At 38.1% G+C, this 19322-nt stretch overlaps 2 protein-coding genes across 6 annotated transcripts; one reads left to right on the top strand and one right to left on the bottom strand.

Moving 5' to 3' along the window:
• Nucleotides 1–173: 173 nt before the first annotated feature.
• Nucleotides 174–14969, bottom strand: mycbpap (mycbp associated protein). Of its 5 annotated transcripts, none has more exons than XM_085459990.1 (18): nucleotides 14862–14969; nucleotides 13705–13758; nucleotides 13450–13588; nucleotides 13219–13325; nucleotides 12947–13124; nucleotides 12680–12795; nucleotides 12384–12534; nucleotides 11944–12062; nucleotides 9565–9659; nucleotides 7891–7990; nucleotides 7211–7403; nucleotides 6901–7088; nucleotides 6628–6777; nucleotides 3722–3820; nucleotides 3425–3564; nucleotides 3124–3286; nucleotides 738–920; nucleotides 174–381 (listed from the first exon to the last, which is right to left on the bottom strand). In XM_085459990.1, the coding sequence occupies exons 2-18, from the start codon at nucleotides 13726–13728 to the stop codon at nucleotides 292–294; spliced, it is 2235 nt and encodes a 744-aa protein (XP_085316116.1). In that variant the 5' UTR covers nucleotides 13729–13758; nucleotides 14862–14969; the 3' UTR covers nucleotides 174–291. The 5 variants fall into 5 exon arrangements, with proteins under 5 accessions (XP_085316116.1, XP_085316117.1, XP_085316118.1 ...); XM_085459991.1 differs by having other exon boundaries at nucleotides 6628–6774; XM_085459992.1 differs by having other exon boundaries at nucleotides 13450–13573.
• Nucleotides 14970–15569: 600 nt separating this feature from the next.
• Nucleotides 15570–17176, top strand: rasd2b (RASD family member 2b). The gene is made up of 2 exons (XM_085460937.1): nucleotides 15570–16318; nucleotides 16486–17176. The coding sequence occupies exons 1-2, from the start codon at nucleotides 15691–15693 to the stop codon at nucleotides 17028–17030; spliced, it is 1173 nt and encodes a 390-aa protein (XP_085317063.1). The 5' UTR covers nucleotides 15570–15690; the 3' UTR covers nucleotides 17031–17176.
• Nucleotides 17177–19322: the final 2146 nt, after the last annotated feature.

Below are 19322 nucleotides of genomic sequence, written 5' to 3'. Positions count from 1 at the left end.
ACACACAGCGGTCACGTGGGTGAGCGTAAAAAAAGAGGCGGGGACGGGGGCGCCTCGTTTGCATACTCAGTGGTAGGTTACCTTACTATCATCCACTGATGGGAGTTACAAAGAGTGAATGAGGCAGGTAAATACATACAATACATACATAAAAATGCTCCAAATCCACTGTGTCAGAGGAATAAAGTTTATTAATTCCACAACAAAATATAGCATACATCCTGTAACAGGTTTTATTATATATGCTTGCAAATATTCTCCAAAATGCTGTGACTCCCCTCTCACTTCTTATTAATAATGCGTGTCTTTCACATCTTCCATATTAAGCTCATCCATCAGGTCACACAGGTTGTCCACTAGATCCTCCATCAGAGCATAAACCTGTCAGATAGGTAGAGACACATATTTGGTATGAGGAAGACCATACAGATTAAAGCAATGGCATAAATTCTAACTACATTTCCTGGGTATGACTCAAGAGTGCTTAAAAATGCAGACTCACACAATTTTTAATCACACAACAGTTTAGTCTTTTCAGCAGACTCTACCTATCGAAATCCCCACTATTCAGAAACACAGGCAGTTTGTAATGCCGTCTAAAACTCCCAAAGTGTTCCAGCCTGGCCTCAGATATATGATGATGTCATCATGGTAATTTTCTCAAACTATGGAAACTCTTGTCAAGTACTGAATTTAAACATCAGTGTGGAGTATTTGAAGTCAATTAAATTACGTGCCTTGCTGTGCAGAAGCCTCGTGTAAACAGGCATCATCTTCACTACATTTGTTTGTTTAGGAGGCGGTTGAAGGATGCTCCCTGACTCATTTTCTTGGTTTTCCAAAGTTCCCTTTATCTTTGTTGTTTTTCCCTGATGCCCTTTTCCTGTTTCCTTTTCTCTTTCCCCCTTCTTTTGTGTGTCCTGTGGAAGATAGAGTTAAAATTAATGAGTGAAAGATATCAGTATTGCTTACAGAGAAATAATATTGTTAGCAAATAATTTAAGAATTTAAAAATTGTTTCTGTAATGTTTCTGGACATAAACTTACGAGGAATTTTCCTATCTAAGCATCATAATATCTCTAGGCAGCTATCAAAATAATTCTTTACACGCAAGGCACAAGGCTTAAAACCAGCACTGCATGGGCATGTTCTTCAAGGAAGCACTGTATTAAAAGCAAATACAATTCTATCGTGAAAATCTCTGGATGGGTTTGGGGACATCAAACTATTGTCAGTGAATACTCTTCATCCTGTTTCTACATCCACAAACATACATGTGGCACACAATTAAAAAATACAATCCACTATATATTGGGATGTTCGTGCAGGCTCCACTTATGCTGAACTGAAAATGCATATTTTATTCAGGAGTCTTTGTCATGGAAAGTGCTGCAAGGCAAAACCAGACAGTAGAAGATTCTGGATGCTAGGACAACATGAAACAAGAAGCAACAATGGGAAAACACTTGACAAACACAGTGACTTATCTATTTTGTTTCTGAATGCTGCAGTAAAAACAGCCACGCCCTACTTTTATGAATTGTACATATATATTAAAAAGTGACATAATAAAAGACAGTACATTTTCATATATATATTTAAGTCAAATTGCTGAATTGCAGAATCTGACATGTTGTCTTTGAAGTACTTTTAACAGAGGATTTAAACGGCTCGAGAGTCACTGTGTTCTGTTTTGCAGACCTGTGGAAATGAGGCCATGCAATGAGTTGAAACGGCTTGTCCAGTTCAGAACGACCACCTATTTCATGTCATGTTGTACACTGGATGCCCTGTGCTTTTTGAGTTAATGTATAGCTGCCACAGATGGCTTGGACTCACACCCTGGGCACACAGTTGGTGAGCAGGTGCACATTTTCACACAGTGTTCTGTTACCATGGTACCCTGCGAGTAATAGGCTGCACCTTACCTATGACTCAACCGTCATACAGAGCAGAAAATCACTCAGCAAAATATGTAGTCACACAGACAAAGCCGTGCTTCTAATCTAATACTTGAAAATCTTTGAAGCAGGAAAATGGAGGGGTGAACCATTAGAGGAGAGCTGTGACAGGTTCAAGTCCAGAACTGACACAGCAGTTCATCATCCTTGAACAACACAGTCAATTCAAGTTTCTCAATCACTCAAGCTCATAATTTGTGAATAAGACTGATTATAATGAGGTAGGATGCATTGTGGATAGATGCAAAAATAACAACAACAACAACAAAAACTATCAAATGCATTAGAATTAGTACTGAATAAAAGTTTTGCTGAATATCTTAACCGATCTGCCAAAGCACGAATGGCCAGTACCATGTTTTGCTTATCCATTATAATAATCTCTCTAGGGAGCAAAACACTAAATAGAGCCATTTCACATTCTGTATTACTAGTTTTTTAGTGGTAAGACAGAATGTGGATGGAGACCAAATGAATGTACCATAAAGATGCTTCCAGCAGGCAACTATAGAAATGGTTAAAATGTTTTCCTTACTTAAAATTAAGCACTGTAAACCAAACACACATACTATGACACATATAAAAAAGTATTTTAGGAAATTACCCTATAGAACAGAAAACTGCAGGTGTCTGTATTACTGACAACAAGCAGTCAGTAGTAACAACAAAACAGGCATCTGTTGAATGACTGATGAATGAATGAAGAGCTGACAGCTCGCCTGAAGTGGTGAAGGTGACTCATGTTTGTATCAGCTCAAGTAATGTGTCATATCTTACAAAATGACACTTTATTCATGATCCCAAACAAAAACCTTTGAATGAAGGTCATTCAGCCACACACACACACACACACACACACACACACACACACACACACACACACACACACACACACACACACACACACACACACACACACACACACACACACACACTCCTGCACGATACCTCTAACTTTTGCATTCTCCTGCTGAAATACAATTTTTTCTCACCTCTACTTTTTTGTTAGTTGTTGGTATCTTGTCTTTTTAAAATTTGGATCTCGCTCCATTAGTTTCCTCAATAGCAGCTTCACTGACCTTTATATCACTCTTGATATAAAAGTTAGTGAAATCTATGCTTAATGGCACACTAGTATGCAAAACCAAAAGAAATATATACATGTCTGTGGTCCTGCCAAAGTGCTTGTATTTCCCCAGCATCAGTGATTATAAGTTTATCCTCTTTATCAGTCCATGCTTCTTTCTCTGGAAGGCCCAGCAGGTTCTGCAGCCACATGGCCTCAGCAGTCATTCTGTCCAGCAGTTTTCTCCACAGCTGCCGCCTGCAGGTGGCACCACACACCAATATAAGCTGAAGGGTTGTTGCACAGAGGCAGAGTACAGAACATTGGTATGTGTACAACAGAGAAACACATTAAGAAACTAGTCCTACATTACTACTCAGAAGTTAAGGAATTCACCCTAAGGTGCCAGCTGTTAGGGGATGTTTCAGTCCAGAAGGTTCAGAAAGCTGCAAATACAGAGAGTTGAGTTGGGCCAGGCCCTCTTCTCTTGTGAGGGAGTCCTGGGATGACTCTTCATCAGGTAGAGACAACACAGCCTTAAATATGTGGTAAGAAAAACAAACACACTAATATGATGTCCTTTATCATCAACACCATATGAAATCTCACCTATATATATTATAAAAAAGACTAAATTTGCTGCTTTTCATTGTAGTGTCAGGTTTCATGTCACTACTAGATAAATGTGTATACCTGTCGGAGAGTATCAACAGAGTAGTCCCAGGTGCTTCCTTGATCCAATTTTTGCCACAGTGCCTTCAGGCCCTCCACTGGCTCATCCCGGTACTGCAACTAAAACCATAGAACGTGTTCACCAGTCTGAAGCAGTTTATGTGTGAAGACATTTAAAAATAAAAAGTCCACTGACTGTTTTGGTATTGACATGATATTAGTTAAAAGTATTATAGAATATATAGTGCAACCTTTCGCATACATTTGTAATCTGTCCTTTCGAACTGGTGTGTTTCCCTCACAAATGAAAATAGCAAAAGTTATTCCAATCCATAAAAACGGAGAGAGATGTCAGTTTACCAATTATAGGCCAATATCACTACTCCCACAGTTCTCAAAAATTTTAGAAAAGTTATTTGTTAATAGACTTGATAAATATATTGAGAAGCATAATCTCCTAAGTGATAACCGATATGGCTTTAGAGTGAAAAGGTCCACTTCGATGGCAGTGATGGAACTTGTTGAAGGGATATCTAATGCTATAGATAATAAGGAATATACTGTTGGCGTTTTTATAGACTTAAAAAAGGCGTTTGATACAATTGATCATTCTATATTAATGAATAAACTAGAGAGATATGGCATAAGAGGGTTAGCATACAAGTGGATGAAAAGTTACCTGGATGAAAGATATCAATATGTCGAATTCAATAATGTAAAATCTAAGCAGTTGAAGGTAACTTGTGGTGTTCCTCAGGGCTCTGTGCTGGGCCCTAAATTATTTATATTATATATAAATGACATATGTAGTGTTTCCAAACTGTTAAAATGTGTATTGTTTGCTGACGATACCACTCTGTACTGCTCAGGTAAAAACCTAGAACAGCTTCTGACTACAGCGGAAAAGGAGTTAAATATATTAGAAAACTGGTTTGATGTAAATAAGTTATCATTAAATATAAAGAAAACAAAATTGATTATTTTTGGCACTAGACAAATGAAAAATGTATCTAAAATAAGGGTTAATGGAATTGAAATTGAAAGAGTGTACGAAAATAAATTTCTTGGAGTGATGATTGATGATAAGCTGAGTTGGAAGTCTCATATAAACCATGTGAAAACAAAAATGTCAAAAACCATTGCTATTCTCTATAAAACAAAGCATGTCCTGAACAAAAAATCATCATACACACTTTATTGTACTCTGTTCCATATATGACTTACTGTCTGGAGATATGGGGTAATGCATATAAAACGAACACTCTTCCTATTTTCAAGTTACAAAAAAGAGCTATGAGAATTATAAACCAATCAAACTATATAGAACCAACTAACATTTTGTTTATTAATCTGAATACCCTGAAATTTTATGATTTAGTTGAATATAAAATGGCACAGATAAAGCACAAAATAACTTGCTTTGCCCCAGTACTCAGAAGCTGTTCAAAGTCAGAGAGAGTCAATATGACTTAAGGGGAACAGATTTCTTTAAAAAAACAAGATAAGGACAAATATAAAGCAGAGATGTGTTTCTTTTAGAGGAGTTAACCTGTGGAATAGTTATGACAGTGATTTAAAAAGGTGTAGTTCATTTTCCTTGTTTAAAAATATGTTTAAAAATAGAGTATTAGAAAAATATATAAATCAAGAATGAAAAGAGCAAAAAAAAAAAAAAACCCAAAAAACTCTTGATTCTTTTGCTTTGATGTAGTTACTTATCTAAGGTGGAAAGTTTTTTTTTGTTTTTTTGTTTGTTTGTTTTGTTTTTGCTTTGTTTTATTATTTGCTTCGAGCCCTGTGTACAGGAGCTGCATGCAAAAAGATCTTTTGTTAAAAGGGTTGGCGTAATAAGCAAATGCTTCAGCCAATACCTTTTGATTAGCCTTGTCTCATGCTTTCTTGCTTTGTGGTAGATCTTTGTTCTGTCTTCACTGAGATATTTGAATGCTAATCAATAAAATCAAATCAAATCAAATGTGAGGTGTATGCGCCTGTGCACACAAAAGAAATTACTGCCACAAAACCTGAAGGTTATCACCATCAACAGTCACCCTTAAAAATGATGGATGTCATCATTTTTATTTATTCTTATGGCAAAGGAAAGAGATCAATATAAAACATGGCCATGTGAAAGGCCCTAAGAAGAACAATCACCATCTGGTAATAACTGACATGACTTAATGAGAAAAGTCTTCTAATATTTCAAATTAGAATAATCTTTAAAAGTAAACATTTTTATCCAAATGACTGCTTACAACTTACTGTCTGTTATTAAACATAATGTCCCATGTCCATTGATAATTATTTTAGGAGGCCATCATGCTCTATATTTGCTGGAAAGTAGTCTAATCAGCCTCCTAATTAGCCCAGTTAAAGCTTGGTTTCTATTGTAGTGCTCGGGGAAGACAAACCATATTGCATAGTACAGAGGCAACAGTGGCTGGTTCTATATATTAGTGGTTATGATATATTATTAGTTAATGACCTTCCATAAATAATGCAATTACTTGGTGCTGAATGAATAGGGACAAAGACAGAATATAGGATGAGGAGGGGAAGTCATAACAAGCTAATCATACTGTTGCACACACAGTGAATTTTCAAATAGAAGAACACATTAGCGGGTCAGCTCACACTGAATCAGGTGGCGTGACTAAGATTGAGACTGAAATCAATATGAACAAAAACACTCTAAAAGAAAAATGTGTCATGCATTAGTGCTACACCCTGCTGCACAATGAGCAATGTGTTTCACACTACTTATCAAAAAAAGGAAAGAGTTAAAAATGTCAAAGTCATCTACTCTCTATGGCCTATGCTGAGGTCCTAATATTGATTTGAACTAAAAAAATATATATACCGGTAATTAAAAAAAGTTTAACTGAGATACACTAAAAATATAGCTTCTTTCTGTGCATATGTTCCACCTTTGGGTTTCTGCTCAGAAATAGTTGCTCTGTGGTGATGTAGAGCTCTGCGGGTGAGCTTGGTCTTTCTGGACTGTGGACCTGGTAGAGCACCTCATAGACAATCGATCGGCAGATCTTTTCCCGAACTACCTTTTCCAGTTTTGTCTGCTTGTCCACAAACAAAAACAGAAAAAAGAGGAAAGATTATTTGTGTTAAGAGAAATACCAGTGCTATCTCTTTATTTGTGTTTTTATCTCACTCTCGTGGACTCAGCTGAATAGTAAAACTACCTCTATGAAAAGCCTCTCATCTGCAGTTCTGTCTTGGTACAGAGATATTCCCCTTAAGACAACTTGCATGGAGGCTCCTTGCAGCAGCACAGGATGGGTGCTGAGCTGCCAAATTTCTGTTTTGATGACTGGCTTCTCTGACTTAAATAGAAACTCCACTCGCTGGGTCTCACCTGGAAGAATGACACCTACAGGGAACAGAAAGCAACAGGGAAAACAGAAAGCTCGGTTGAGTGATGGGTCAATAGACAAGCGGTGTATGACGTACAAATGTTGGCGGCAGGTGTTCGGATCATGTTTGTGTGGTTACCAGAGGAGGCATTAAAGTAGAAGTGCACTTTCTGTGTTTGCAAACGGAGATTAGGAAAATTGTATGGCTTGGGAAGCTGCTGCCAGCTGTAGAAGATGACGGTGCTGCCCTCATTATGTAGGTCCAGGTGGGATGTGACTATTTCTCCAGTCAGGGCTTCAAAGAATATTGTAGCACTAATTCCTACTTCTCCCTGATAAGTGAGCATTGGAGAAAGAAAAGCAATTAAGTGTTAATTGTCAAAGGTACCAAACAGAATATGTCATTACATTGCGTGTTTTTATATACCTGTGCATGTGTTATTTGTGTGCTGAAGATACAATCAGACCAAAGTCGCCTGCAGCCCATGCATTATCATACAAACTGCATTATTAATTAAACATGGTTTTTAAAAGTCAAAACTCATGTAACAACCTATATAAAAAAGTGGTTATTAAGGGACAATTGTCAACAAAACTGCTGTTTTTCTCATTAAAGTCTAACTGTATAGGGAGGACTACAAGACCCTTAACGCAAGTACTCTACATAAACTGTTTCCATCCTATCAGTATTTGGAAAAGCAAGAAAAGTGGCCTATTCTGGTGAATTTATCAATACAATATACAGACTTTTCAGAAAAAACTGAATAAGCACCTGTTCCTCTCTCTTGCTCTCTCTAAGGTAAGGAATTCATTCTGTACCTGCTTTGAGAGAGAGTTTCCAGTCCAGGTAGCAACCTGACCACAGAATCTCAAGGTAGGCACATCTAAGTGAACATCTTCATGCTGTGCCAGTGGATCACTGTAGGAGACAATCACAAAGCAGAATAACTAAGACTACATTTAATGTACCGGTAAGTCAGTTATTGCTAAAAAATATTTTGTTTGACGACAACTTAATTCCAGACCAGCATGTATGTGCATATACACTTGATATTCAGTCCCACCATTAGCCATTAAAAGGTGAAGATATTTCCTCCTTACATTGTTTGGCTATACTGTAAAATCTCTGTTTGAATTATTTTTAGACAGAGCAAAAAAGAATTACACTTTGACAAAATGGGAACTGTAGCAGATGTTATAAACACTGTAATTTTGTAAAAGACGCTGGCAGAGATTAAAAAAAGAAAAGAAAAGAAAAGAATGGTTGGATCAGAAGCGAGATGCAAAAAAGGCTCTTCTGTTCACATAATGAAAGGAGGCATGGGGGAGCTATTTAATCCAGCAATAATTACATAATTATAATCAATCATAAAGGCCTCATAAAATTTAGTACACTAAATTATTTAGAGGGCAGTTTTTTTAAATTATACAATTTACTTCTTAATATTTGTGAACTCGTAAATATAAAATAGAGAATATAAAATAGAGATGATACAAAATACAACCTTTGTGAAATACTGTTTTATGTTCAGTTCTGTCTTGCCTTAATAGTCACCTCACTTCACATTATGAAGACTGACTAAAAACTGTGTGGATACATAGTCTGATGTATGAATTAGCTATGCATACTCTCACAACAGATTCTCATTTCATAAACACTTTACTTCATTTTTGTGCATATCTGTGCACGATATGTCACCTGGTCCTAGGTTCTAGTGAGTGGAGAGCTGTGGATCAACAGCCAAGGATCTAAAGAACATGACCTTTTCTTTTTTGTCCAGCTAGCAAACAGGAAATTGCATCACAACCAAAAACTGAAAACAATATACAACATAATTACATATTTCTGACAACTGTTCTGTGTAAATGTAGTGTGGCTGACACCAACTGAGTTGGATTTCTTAATAACTTCAAATAATGTGATGCACCTTCACCAACACAGCCCTGACCTTCAGTGGGCAGCTTATGAAAGGATATACTCTCAGTGCTTGAGTCGTTCCCCGTGTAAACTATAGGGGTCATTCCCTAAGAAGCCACATTCATACTCTTCTTCTCAATCATGAAATGCTTTGCAGCAAAACAAATCTGACAACATACAGTATTGAAAAGCCAATTACACAATGTGTGTTTGTAATACATGTTATGTAACTTCAATACACTCTGGACAAATGAGTCATGTTACAATACTGTATTATTGCTTTTCTGCAACACTGTGACAATAACAATACCCAGGCTGATATCAACTATCCAAGAACCAACCATGGTTGTAATGAAGGTTCTAATAATGAAGTGGTTCCATTATTTACATCAAGGGTTAACACTTCATTTAACAGTGACTCAATTACATTTTAGACACAATGAACTCTTAGCACTCTGCAAATAGGGATAGCATTTTGCCTAATTTTGATATTAACAGTAGAAAAATCTGGCCTTTTTCTAAGTATGGAAAACATTTAATTAATCATCAAGCAGCAAAAAGCAGTTATTTCTTACAGGTTCTGCTTGCTCTCCATCTCTTCTTCTTTGTTCTCTATTGAAGGACTGTAGGATGGTTTGCCAGAGCCAATCACTACCAGTTCACTGATGTCCTGTAATAGACAGATAGACAACAGAGTGGTTTGGAAGGTAGGGGTTAATTATGTACGATAACTAACGTTCTGGTTCTTGTTACTGACACCCTAAGTTCGTTTCACTCCAACAGATATGGCCAATTATGTCATGTCAGGCAGAGAGGTGACAGTCAGGTGGTGACAAACCCTTCAGCTTTAGAATATCAGGTTTTGTGGAGCACAATGTATGTTGTCATTGACCATACTAGAGGATATATAATTATTTTGCTATTGGTCTTTCTGACCCACACAGAAAGGGCAGAGGACAAACAAAAATTTCATCCTGGTTAATTTTTTTCCATAGGCTTGGCATTTCTTTCACTCTCTTACCCACATCTCGATTTTTTTCATGCTATCAGAACAAGCCGTTTCTGTTTGCCACAAGGTACTCCAGACCCTAAATCACCTGAGCATCACATTAGCCACCAGCCTGACAGAACACAGTGCAACCATTTTCTCTAATTGTATCGTTGCACAATTGGTGTGCGTGCGAAAGATGGGGGAGGACAATAAAACATAGGGGGAATGTACCAGCTGAGACCATCAATAAATAAATAAATAATTAAAAAGATGTCATTTGAATAAACCTTCCAATATTGAGCACCTGCTACTTTAAGCTAATAAGATTAAATGGGAACTGGCTGTGAAGAGAAGCACATTTTTATTTAGGTGTTTACCCCAGAACCTCCAGCCTGCACTGATGAAGTAATTATAATGCAGAGAGAGAGGTAAGGCATGTTCAGTCCCTTTTCTTGGGTTCTGTTAGTTCACAGGTCTCAATAGTTCTACCCTATGACAGGACACGCTTCAGATTTCATAATTGTACCATTTCTGTGTTTGCATATATGTGAACAACTGTTAGGGTTTATGGAAGGGCCACCCAGCTTAATTAATCTTATTACACGAGTGCACTGAATATATACTTCAATAAAATGTTTCACTGTATATTTGCAATATGAGAACAGTTTTTGCGTGTAGGTGTGCTTATGCCCTCGAAGCTGCAGGCTTATGTGGATTTGAGTGGATGTATGAGTACATGTGCTTGTCAGCCTCGTCCACATACTGCAGTTTGTTCCTTGTTCAGAAAACCAAGGACAGTGTGCCCAATGCTGGATGATCACAAGCTGTTTGTGAAGATAGAGACTGATTATGATGAGCTAGCAGCACCTGCTTGAGACAGAGTGTCCTGAGGGAGTGAGCAGCTTTTCTGAGGATAGAGTTGTTCAATAATGAAGCTTTCTTACAAAAAAAACCAAAAAACTAAATGCAATGATAAACTGTACTATGCATATCAAATTAGTTTCCTACACAGCGCATAGTGATATTACTGTCCAAGTCCAACTTTTCAGCTTTTTCTTGCACAGTGTTTACTGTGACTTGGATTGTGGTTTAGATTTGAGATATAATCAGAGGTTTTCAGGAGTGGGTTCTACAACATCAGTATTGGTGCACAATATTATACTGGAAAATATGTTGGAGGCAAATAAGGGTGCTGCACAAGATCCTATATACTACATATACTATACACTATACTACTATCATGAGGAACTGTTTGATTTGATAAAGAAAGCTATAAGATGATGACAGAGTGATTTGTCATAAAACATTTTAATGTGGAAATGTGGTATATCTAATTAAGACTACTGGAATTTTGAGGAAATATTTATAGAGAAAAGAGTTCAACAACCAGTTGGGTTGTGTTTGTAGAGTAACTAGTCCTAAATCCACCTAAAGCGAATGAGATAGTTGCTGCCTTCAGGAGAACTAGGAAAGTGACTTCTCTCCACACTATATAAATGGTGAGGGGGTAGAAAGTTTCAGTGACATCAAATACCTGGGTCACAACATCACTAAGGATTTGGCAGGGACCATTAACACCTCCCTTCTAGCAAAGAAAGCTAAGCATAGGCTTTTCTTATCAAGAAAGCTTAAAGCTTAAAAAACTGAACTCCCATCTCATATATTAGTGAATTTCTACAGGTACACAACAGAGAGCACTCTGCACTACCGTGTCGCAGTGTGGTACAGCAGCTGCACTGCAGAGACAGCACTGCTGCACTGTTAGCAACATTATCAAAGACTCAGTGCACCCTGGACACAGATCGTCCTCCTCCCATCAGGTAAAAGATACAGGATCATCAGAACATACACTAAATGAGAGAGAAATAGCTTTTTCCCCATAGTTGGGGAAGTCCTCTTCCACCCCATCCTATGGAGTGTTTTGTCTTATTGGTTAAAAGATTTAATCGATATTTTTCATTACTGGCTTGTTTATGTCCATGTCCTGTAAAACCTCCTTAATTAGCTGGCGCTGATGCTGCAAGTACGTGCTCTGGCTCCAAGTTCGTGAAGCTGGCCGTAGAGTCTCAGCACAAATGATTCCTGGAACAAAAAAATGAATTTCAGTTTTACAGACTGAATTTGCTCATGTGTAGGAGTTTCCTGCTCTCCCAACTGAACGATCATTCTGCATTTATATGCTTGTTTTGTTTGTTTGTATGCAACCACTTAACATACATTTTATGACGTGAGGGCTTTCTTTCTCTTATCCCAATCGTAATTATTACAAGAAAACTGTCCTTTCATAAATCTTTTTTTGACTTGGGAAAATGCAATTTCATGCGAATAAACAATGAGAAAAACTGCATCAAAACAGGGGCTAAGGGGTAAAAATTGGAATATAGCATAGGTGTCTGTGATCACCTGATTCCTGGCATATCCTCCGTGGTTGTCCCATCTGTGTGATAGTTTTTTGTCTGCCCCACTCGGTCTGAGTCAGAGTGGCTGTAATACCGCTCATTTCGTCTCCATAACGCTGTGGGAGACTCCAAAACTCACTGCCCACACGATAACCCTAGAGAAGTTAAAGAACAGCTTTAGAGATTTTAGTCACTGGAGAACTACCAAAAAAAAAACAACAAAAAAAAACCAAACAAACCCAACAGTCTGATGGATGACTAAAGACAGAGTAGACCGGCAAAAGCAAATATGTGTCATACATATCCTGAGTGGATGAGTGGCATGACTCGGTTTAGAAATTCCCTCTGCTCCTGAGTTTCTCTATAATGGTTGGCTTGATTCATCAGAAGTTTTTCGACTGGCCTATGGAGCAAATCTTGACACCATTGAAAGAGAGACAAGACATTAACGCAGACTTAGGAAATTTGCATTTGCTTCTAATGAGAGATTTGTGGGTAAAGGCTCTAATAATGATGCACAGTTTATCTCTTTTCGGTGCAGGCTGTTGTAGTCTCTAATCAGCTCACCAGATAAGAAGTCCTGCTGTTGTCTTCGATGTCTCACATGTTTGTCCCAATTCTGTAAGGCATCACCCTGGATGTTTCTTTGGCTTGAAAGAGTTTCTGTTTCTACAGCATCCGAGGGACTCCTTTCTTTGGCCTCACATAGAGGATCTCCTAGGGAATTTGGTATTCGCTTCACCAGCTGGTTGGCAATGGGAAAGGTTAGTAACACAGTGAAGTCAAAGAATTACAGTTGTATTTGTTCATCTACAGAAACTGGAACATTTAAAAAATACCTCTGCCTCCCCTTTAGCCTCTAGATAACTTCTGTAATCCTCTAAGCTACCCAGGATGGTGTGTGGAAGAATCATCCCGTGCTCATCAAACCGAACCCCCATTGATCCTGAGTGGAAAGGACAGGGACAAAAAAAAGAAAAGTTGCATATCACAAACAGGATATATTTAACTTAATCTAATATCCAACATAATAATCCATTTGTCCATGAGAGCAAAAGAAAACAACTGACCTCTGAAGTCGAGAAGCTGGCAGTCAGAATCCAAATTCTCTTGCTTCCTAGCTCTCATTTCATCATCTGCTGATGTTTTACTTACACGTGCCATAAGCTCTTGTTTCTGATGGCTCTTTGGTATCTTCAGCATACAAAGCAGTAGTCATAATATACCAAGTTAAACATTTAAGTGGCATCAAGGAGAATTTAGATTAAAACAAAAGTTTTGCTAATGAACTGTTAATACTGTCTATATTGATGAAGTAAATTTACTTTATTGAGCTTCTGTGGATACATGGTAAGAGTCCCGTTGCAGCTTCTTGGTCCCTGAGAAGAGGAAATTAGAAACGAGGTGTTATGACACTGTGTTTTCTGGCTAATTTAACAGGCAAATTAAAATGTGCCATGTTTTGTTGTGATTCCACAACTGAAGGCTTTAAAATGTAAAAACAGATTGTACTTCACCGTACATAAAGTCCAATGCTCACATGTACACATGCTGATACAAAGAGTGCCTTGGAACACTGACATGGTTATGCAATACTGCTAATTTGTCCTTATCCAACAGTTCCTTGTTATAGTTTCCATGGCCACAACAATAATTAGTTTCTGGCTTTTCTAAGCGTTTTCTTCCTTTTTTTCAATTCTTCTGATCACAGGTTCAATACAGTTTTCAAACTGGTTTTGATGAGAACCAAAAGATGGCCTTGTCCTTTGAGGAAAGAATCTGCTGCAGTGCTTTTACACATGTTTGGAAACCAAAAGTTACTGATGCTGACACATATTCTGACTGAGATTTTGTGTTTTTATCTCTCTAATTTAAAGCTTTACATGTCTTTATATTGCTCCTTTGTATTAGTCTAGATCCGATTAAAATCAAGTACACAAATATAAGACATAATAAAGAAATACTATGGTTTATGTTTATCCTGGCTGAAATCTCACTGGTAAATCACAACCTTACCAACAAAAGGGGAAAAAACAGGTCGAAAAAAGTTAACAGACCGAAGTTGAGAATTATTTATGTGTATTTAATTGTAATCCTAGTTTAGTTTGGATCTGCTCTCTATGTGTCGAAGCTAGGTTTTTTTGATTTTACAGAACTGCACAGGAATGCAGGGGAGACGTGTGCGAGAACAACAGTAAACTATTTCATTGACTTTGTTTATCTGTATTATTTTTACAAAAGTAAAACGTCTACGTATTTCCTCCGCCACAGTACAGAAAGGTACATGTAGCTACATACATATGATAAACTATCCACAATCACCAGTGAAACCACTGACAGGTGGAGAAGTCAAACAGCGACACAAATTTAGCTTGACATAATAGAAAAGAGGAAGAAGCAGACAGAGGTGAATGACTGATACAGAGGGGTTGTAGGTCACCCGAATAACTTCAAGTTCTTAACTCTTTCTTCGGTAACTTACCGCAGCTCATTTCCCCTTTTATACAGTAGCGCTAGAGAGGCAATGTAGCATTAGCAAAGCTAAAGCTCCAGTTTGCTGTACAGTAACCATGGCAACAGACGCCCTAACTTACGTTGCGCAACGAGTCGCTACACAGACACGAGAAAGCAAACTATTAGAGTTATATTTAATATTAGTGGAGGGAATAAAAGTTTTTTTCCCTTTATCTTACTATATTATTTACTGATCTATTCAGATTTAAAAAAAAAATGTTTAACCTACGTATTGATTTTAATTTCCTCTACACCTTTTATTGTATTCCCATTCCTTATTTTTATTTAACTATATTTTGTGTTTTAATTAATTAAAATATTAATTGATTTAATTGAAAATGTAATTAATTAAAATCAAATCACTGCACTGCTCTATTAGCAGCAAACAACACAAATTAGCTGCTAATTAACTCTGTCATATTGTTGCTGCACTTTTTTTTCTTTTCTTTTCTTTTCTTTTCTTTTCTTTTCTTTTCTTTTCTTTTCTTTCTCTTTGGTAGTCTCCCATATCATGTAGAAAAGACTAATGCATTAAGTAGGTCGAGTTTTCTCTGCTTGGTTGCACATCCTATTTCATCTTCTTCTTTCTAAACAAGGTGTTCTCTTGGAGAACACAACGAGCGTTCCTGTCAATCAGCATGACGTCATCAAACCACGGGGCTGTGATATCTATATAAAGACAAGTGACATCAGCCGCCCAACCAAACACAAGCTTGAGCAGCTCCATAAAACGGCAGATCGTTGATTCTATCTAGCTGCAACAGCGCGGAGTCAGCGTCCGGAACCATCCTAAAAAGATGGAAATGGGTAGCATCTCTACCGGCACATCACCCATCCCCGTCACAGTTTCCCACCAGATCAAACGCTCTACAAGAGAAAACCCTCAGTTTCGTGGTAATATGGAAGGGCAGTGCGCTGGTTCATCAAAAGTTTTACTGGCTTACAAAAACGCATCGCAGCACTTGAATTCGTCTGGAATCAAAGCGGGCTTGGGCATACTTAAAGTCGCTACCTCCCAATGGAAACAGGAAAAAAAGACGCTTTCAGGAGCAGCAGTAAGGCAAATGTCCGCTGCCAACAACAGCCACCCTTGCAAGAGATCCCCACTTGATCAGCTGGCAGCTCTGGTTCTCCATGGTCAAACCCGGCATCGCCAGATTAGTCAGGGGCACCCACAAGATCCTCTTTACTTCACCAAGCCACAGAACTCTAAGCGCATCGTAGTTCTTGGTGCTCCACGGGTCGGAAAGACCTCAATCCTAAGAAGATACATGATAGACGGGTTTGTGGAGGAGTACAAGCCCACTTCCGAGGATTTCCTAAGGAAACTGTTTCGTATCCGTGGGGAGACCTACCAAATTGACATCCTGGATGCATCCCGGGAACGGGACTTCCCAGCCAAGCGGCGGCTGTCTATCCTCACTGGTATGTATTTTCTCGGTTATAATCTCTGTTCTGCTAAAAATAAACAATTAAAAAAATGCCTGTATGTGTTTGTTGAATAAGAATAAAGATTTTGGATGTGAAACTGTATGCGCAATGTGTAAAACTCTGTCTTAAAAAAAACTTGTGTTTTGTTTTTTCTTCTATAGGGGACATTTTTCTTCTAGTATTCAGTTTAGATGATCGGAGCTCTTTCGAAGAGGTGTGCGCACTGCGAAAGGAAATTCTGGCTGCTAAATCCAAGCTCATCAGATCCACTGTGCCAGATCATTGCGCACAGCCACAGGTTCCTCTGGTGGTCTGCGCCAACAAGGTGGATCTCCAGGAATCCGAGAGAGAAATAACTAAGGCAGAGGTTCTCCAAGCCCTCGGGGATGACTGCGCCTATTTTGAAACGTCCGCTAAGGAGAGCACTAATCTCGAACAAGTATTCGAGACTTTGGCAAAGCGAGGTGGGCTTCCGACCGAAACTGGCCCGTCGCAACACCGCAAAGTCTCTCTCCGCTCATATCAGGCAATGCGGAGCGGCCGTGTAGCGGGGAGGGGGAAGCAGGTCTCTGATAGAGATGTTCCCTGCGGCACACTGTACCCACTGGCCCGGCGACCGAGTTTTACCACTGACCTTCGTCAGGTTATTGGACCACATACGACAAGGAAGCCCGGCAAAGGACTGGAGAAATGTTATATTCAGTGAGAGACACACAAACTATGAGAAGAAACACAGAGCGAATAACACAGTTCATAAAGCACCGATATTTATTTAAAAATAATAATAATGCCTTATTGTGCGTTTACATGTACTTGAAATGTTTTTGAAATAAAATATTTTTTAATATTATAGTGTGTTCTTTTTTTCTTTCTGAGTATGGACAAAGTAGGAGGAGGTTGAGTCAGTACTTTGACTATTTGATTATTGTATGACTATTGCATAACCTATATTCAGAAATCTATTAGATGGCAACTCTTTTTCCTCACCCACGCTTGTTTTCGCTTCCTGTGAGTCTCTGTGTGTGTAATACTGGATTCGTGATTGCCAGCAGTCCACAATCTGAATCCCACACATCCCAAACAACCAGCTTAAAGGTTTCCAGTTGGCATACACTTTCCTCATCCTACATCATACCCTATAAATTATTCCTAATATAAGCCTACCACTCAAGGGCTTCTATGAACTCAACTATTTAGCTTTCACTTGCATGGTTGTTCTTCATTTTTTATATTTTGAAGCTGAAGAAGTCTCCCTTCAAACAACAGGCTTTGAGTCACAGATTCCAAGTGTTTTTTTTAAAGAAGCAATACATGACACATTTTGCTAGCTTGATGCCAATAAGAAAGCAACCTTGCAAAGATTTATCTCTGGGTGCTTTATGTGTGCACTCGGAGAAGGCTTTTCACTTCTCATGCCGGAAATATGTGTTTCCATGGGCACTGCTTTTGAGTTTATTGAGCTGCAACTAACAGATGACTCAGGTTTTACATTCAGGTGATCCTAACCTTGCAGGGGTTTATTTTCCTGCGTGCTCATTTGTAACAAGCAAAATAAAATACTGCTTTTCATGTCCATTGATAAAAGCATTAATAACACCCTTCCAACAACATCATGTAAAAATAGTGATTGAAATGTGAACTCTCAAACTTCTTTTAATCTTGATAATCACACTAATGTTCTGTATGCGGTTTTCTCAACAACAAAAAAAAGAAAAAAAGAAAAAGAAAATTGGGCTCCATTCTAAAATTCGTGTTGTGAGTGTGTGAGTCATGATGCCTGAAAGCCTCAGAACAATGTCTGAACCAAAGAGAGACAGACAGTTAGACACATCTGGGAGAAACACATACAGAACAGATAAAGAGAATCAGGTTATTATGGGCTAAAATGTTGATTCAGTGGGTTAATGAAATGCATAATCAAGTGACAAAAAGTTTTATTGCAATGTATTCAAGCATATTGCGTTCCCCCATCCACATTTTATTCACAACAGTGCATAGAAAACAGATCAGATGTTTCCAGCTGGTGAATGTTATGGTCTGCAGGTAGGCCTGTTCAGAACCCGGACTCTTCTAATACAAACCCATACTGTTGTAACAGAGGCAGTATGTGGTTTAGCGGTCTTGCTAAAATATAAACGGCTTTTCCTGAAAAAGATGTCATCTAGATGTGAGCATATGTTGCTCTAAAACCTGCAAATACCTTTCAGCACCTTTCATTCTAGATGTATGAATGACCAATCTTATAGACATTAATGCCCCCCCCCCCCCCATAAATTTAGAGATGGATTTCAAATTTTGATGCATATGACCAGTTTGCCTCATCTTCCACTTTGCCTCAGTCCATTTAAAATGAGCTTTGGCCGTGAGAGACTGCGGCATTCTGAATCAGATTCACATGTTGCTTCTTCTTTTCACAATTAAAGCTTTACCCTGTATTTGTGGATGGCACGTCAAACTGTCTTCACAGATGATGAAAGTGCTGCTGAGACCATGCAGCGATTACCATGACAGAATCATGCCTGTTTTTACTACAGTTTTAACCGAGGGAGTGAAGATCACAGGTATCCAACAGTGATTTATGGTCTTGTCCTTAGCGCACAGAGATTTCTCCAGATTCTGAGAATCTATATCTGAGAATTTGATGACATCATGTATTGTAGATGATTAAATACTGAAAGAAAGATATTAAAAGACTTCACAATGTTACATTAAGGAAATTGTTTCACAATTTATAAACACAAATTGATGAACCACTACTCATCTTTACTTCTGTAAAACTGCCTCTTCAGTCTCCAACCTTTTCTTGACCCTCCCAATTTTTTGTCTAAAATGTCCAAAATGAGCTAATATTTCCAGGCAATAATAAAATGTCTCAGTTTAATCATTTAATATGTTTTACTGTGAGTAAAATGTAGGTTTATGAGACACGCATGTCGTCATTTTCACAGCTTACGAAGCTGCAAGTTAAATTCTTTAACTGCTTGTTGAAAGGTACTAC

This window comes from Copadichromis virginalis, linkage group LG6, assembly GCF_057382275.1.
Source record: "Copadichromis virginalis isolate Kocher_CV1m ecotype Utaka linkage group LG6, C_Virginalis_male_GT1.1, whole genome shotgun sequence".
Classification (NCBI taxonomy): Eukaryota; Metazoa; Chordata; class Actinopteri; order Cichliformes; family Cichlidae; genus Copadichromis; species Copadichromis virginalis.
Note: the sequence above shows the minus strand (reverse complement) of the source record. Positions and strands in the feature narration are given on the sequence as shown.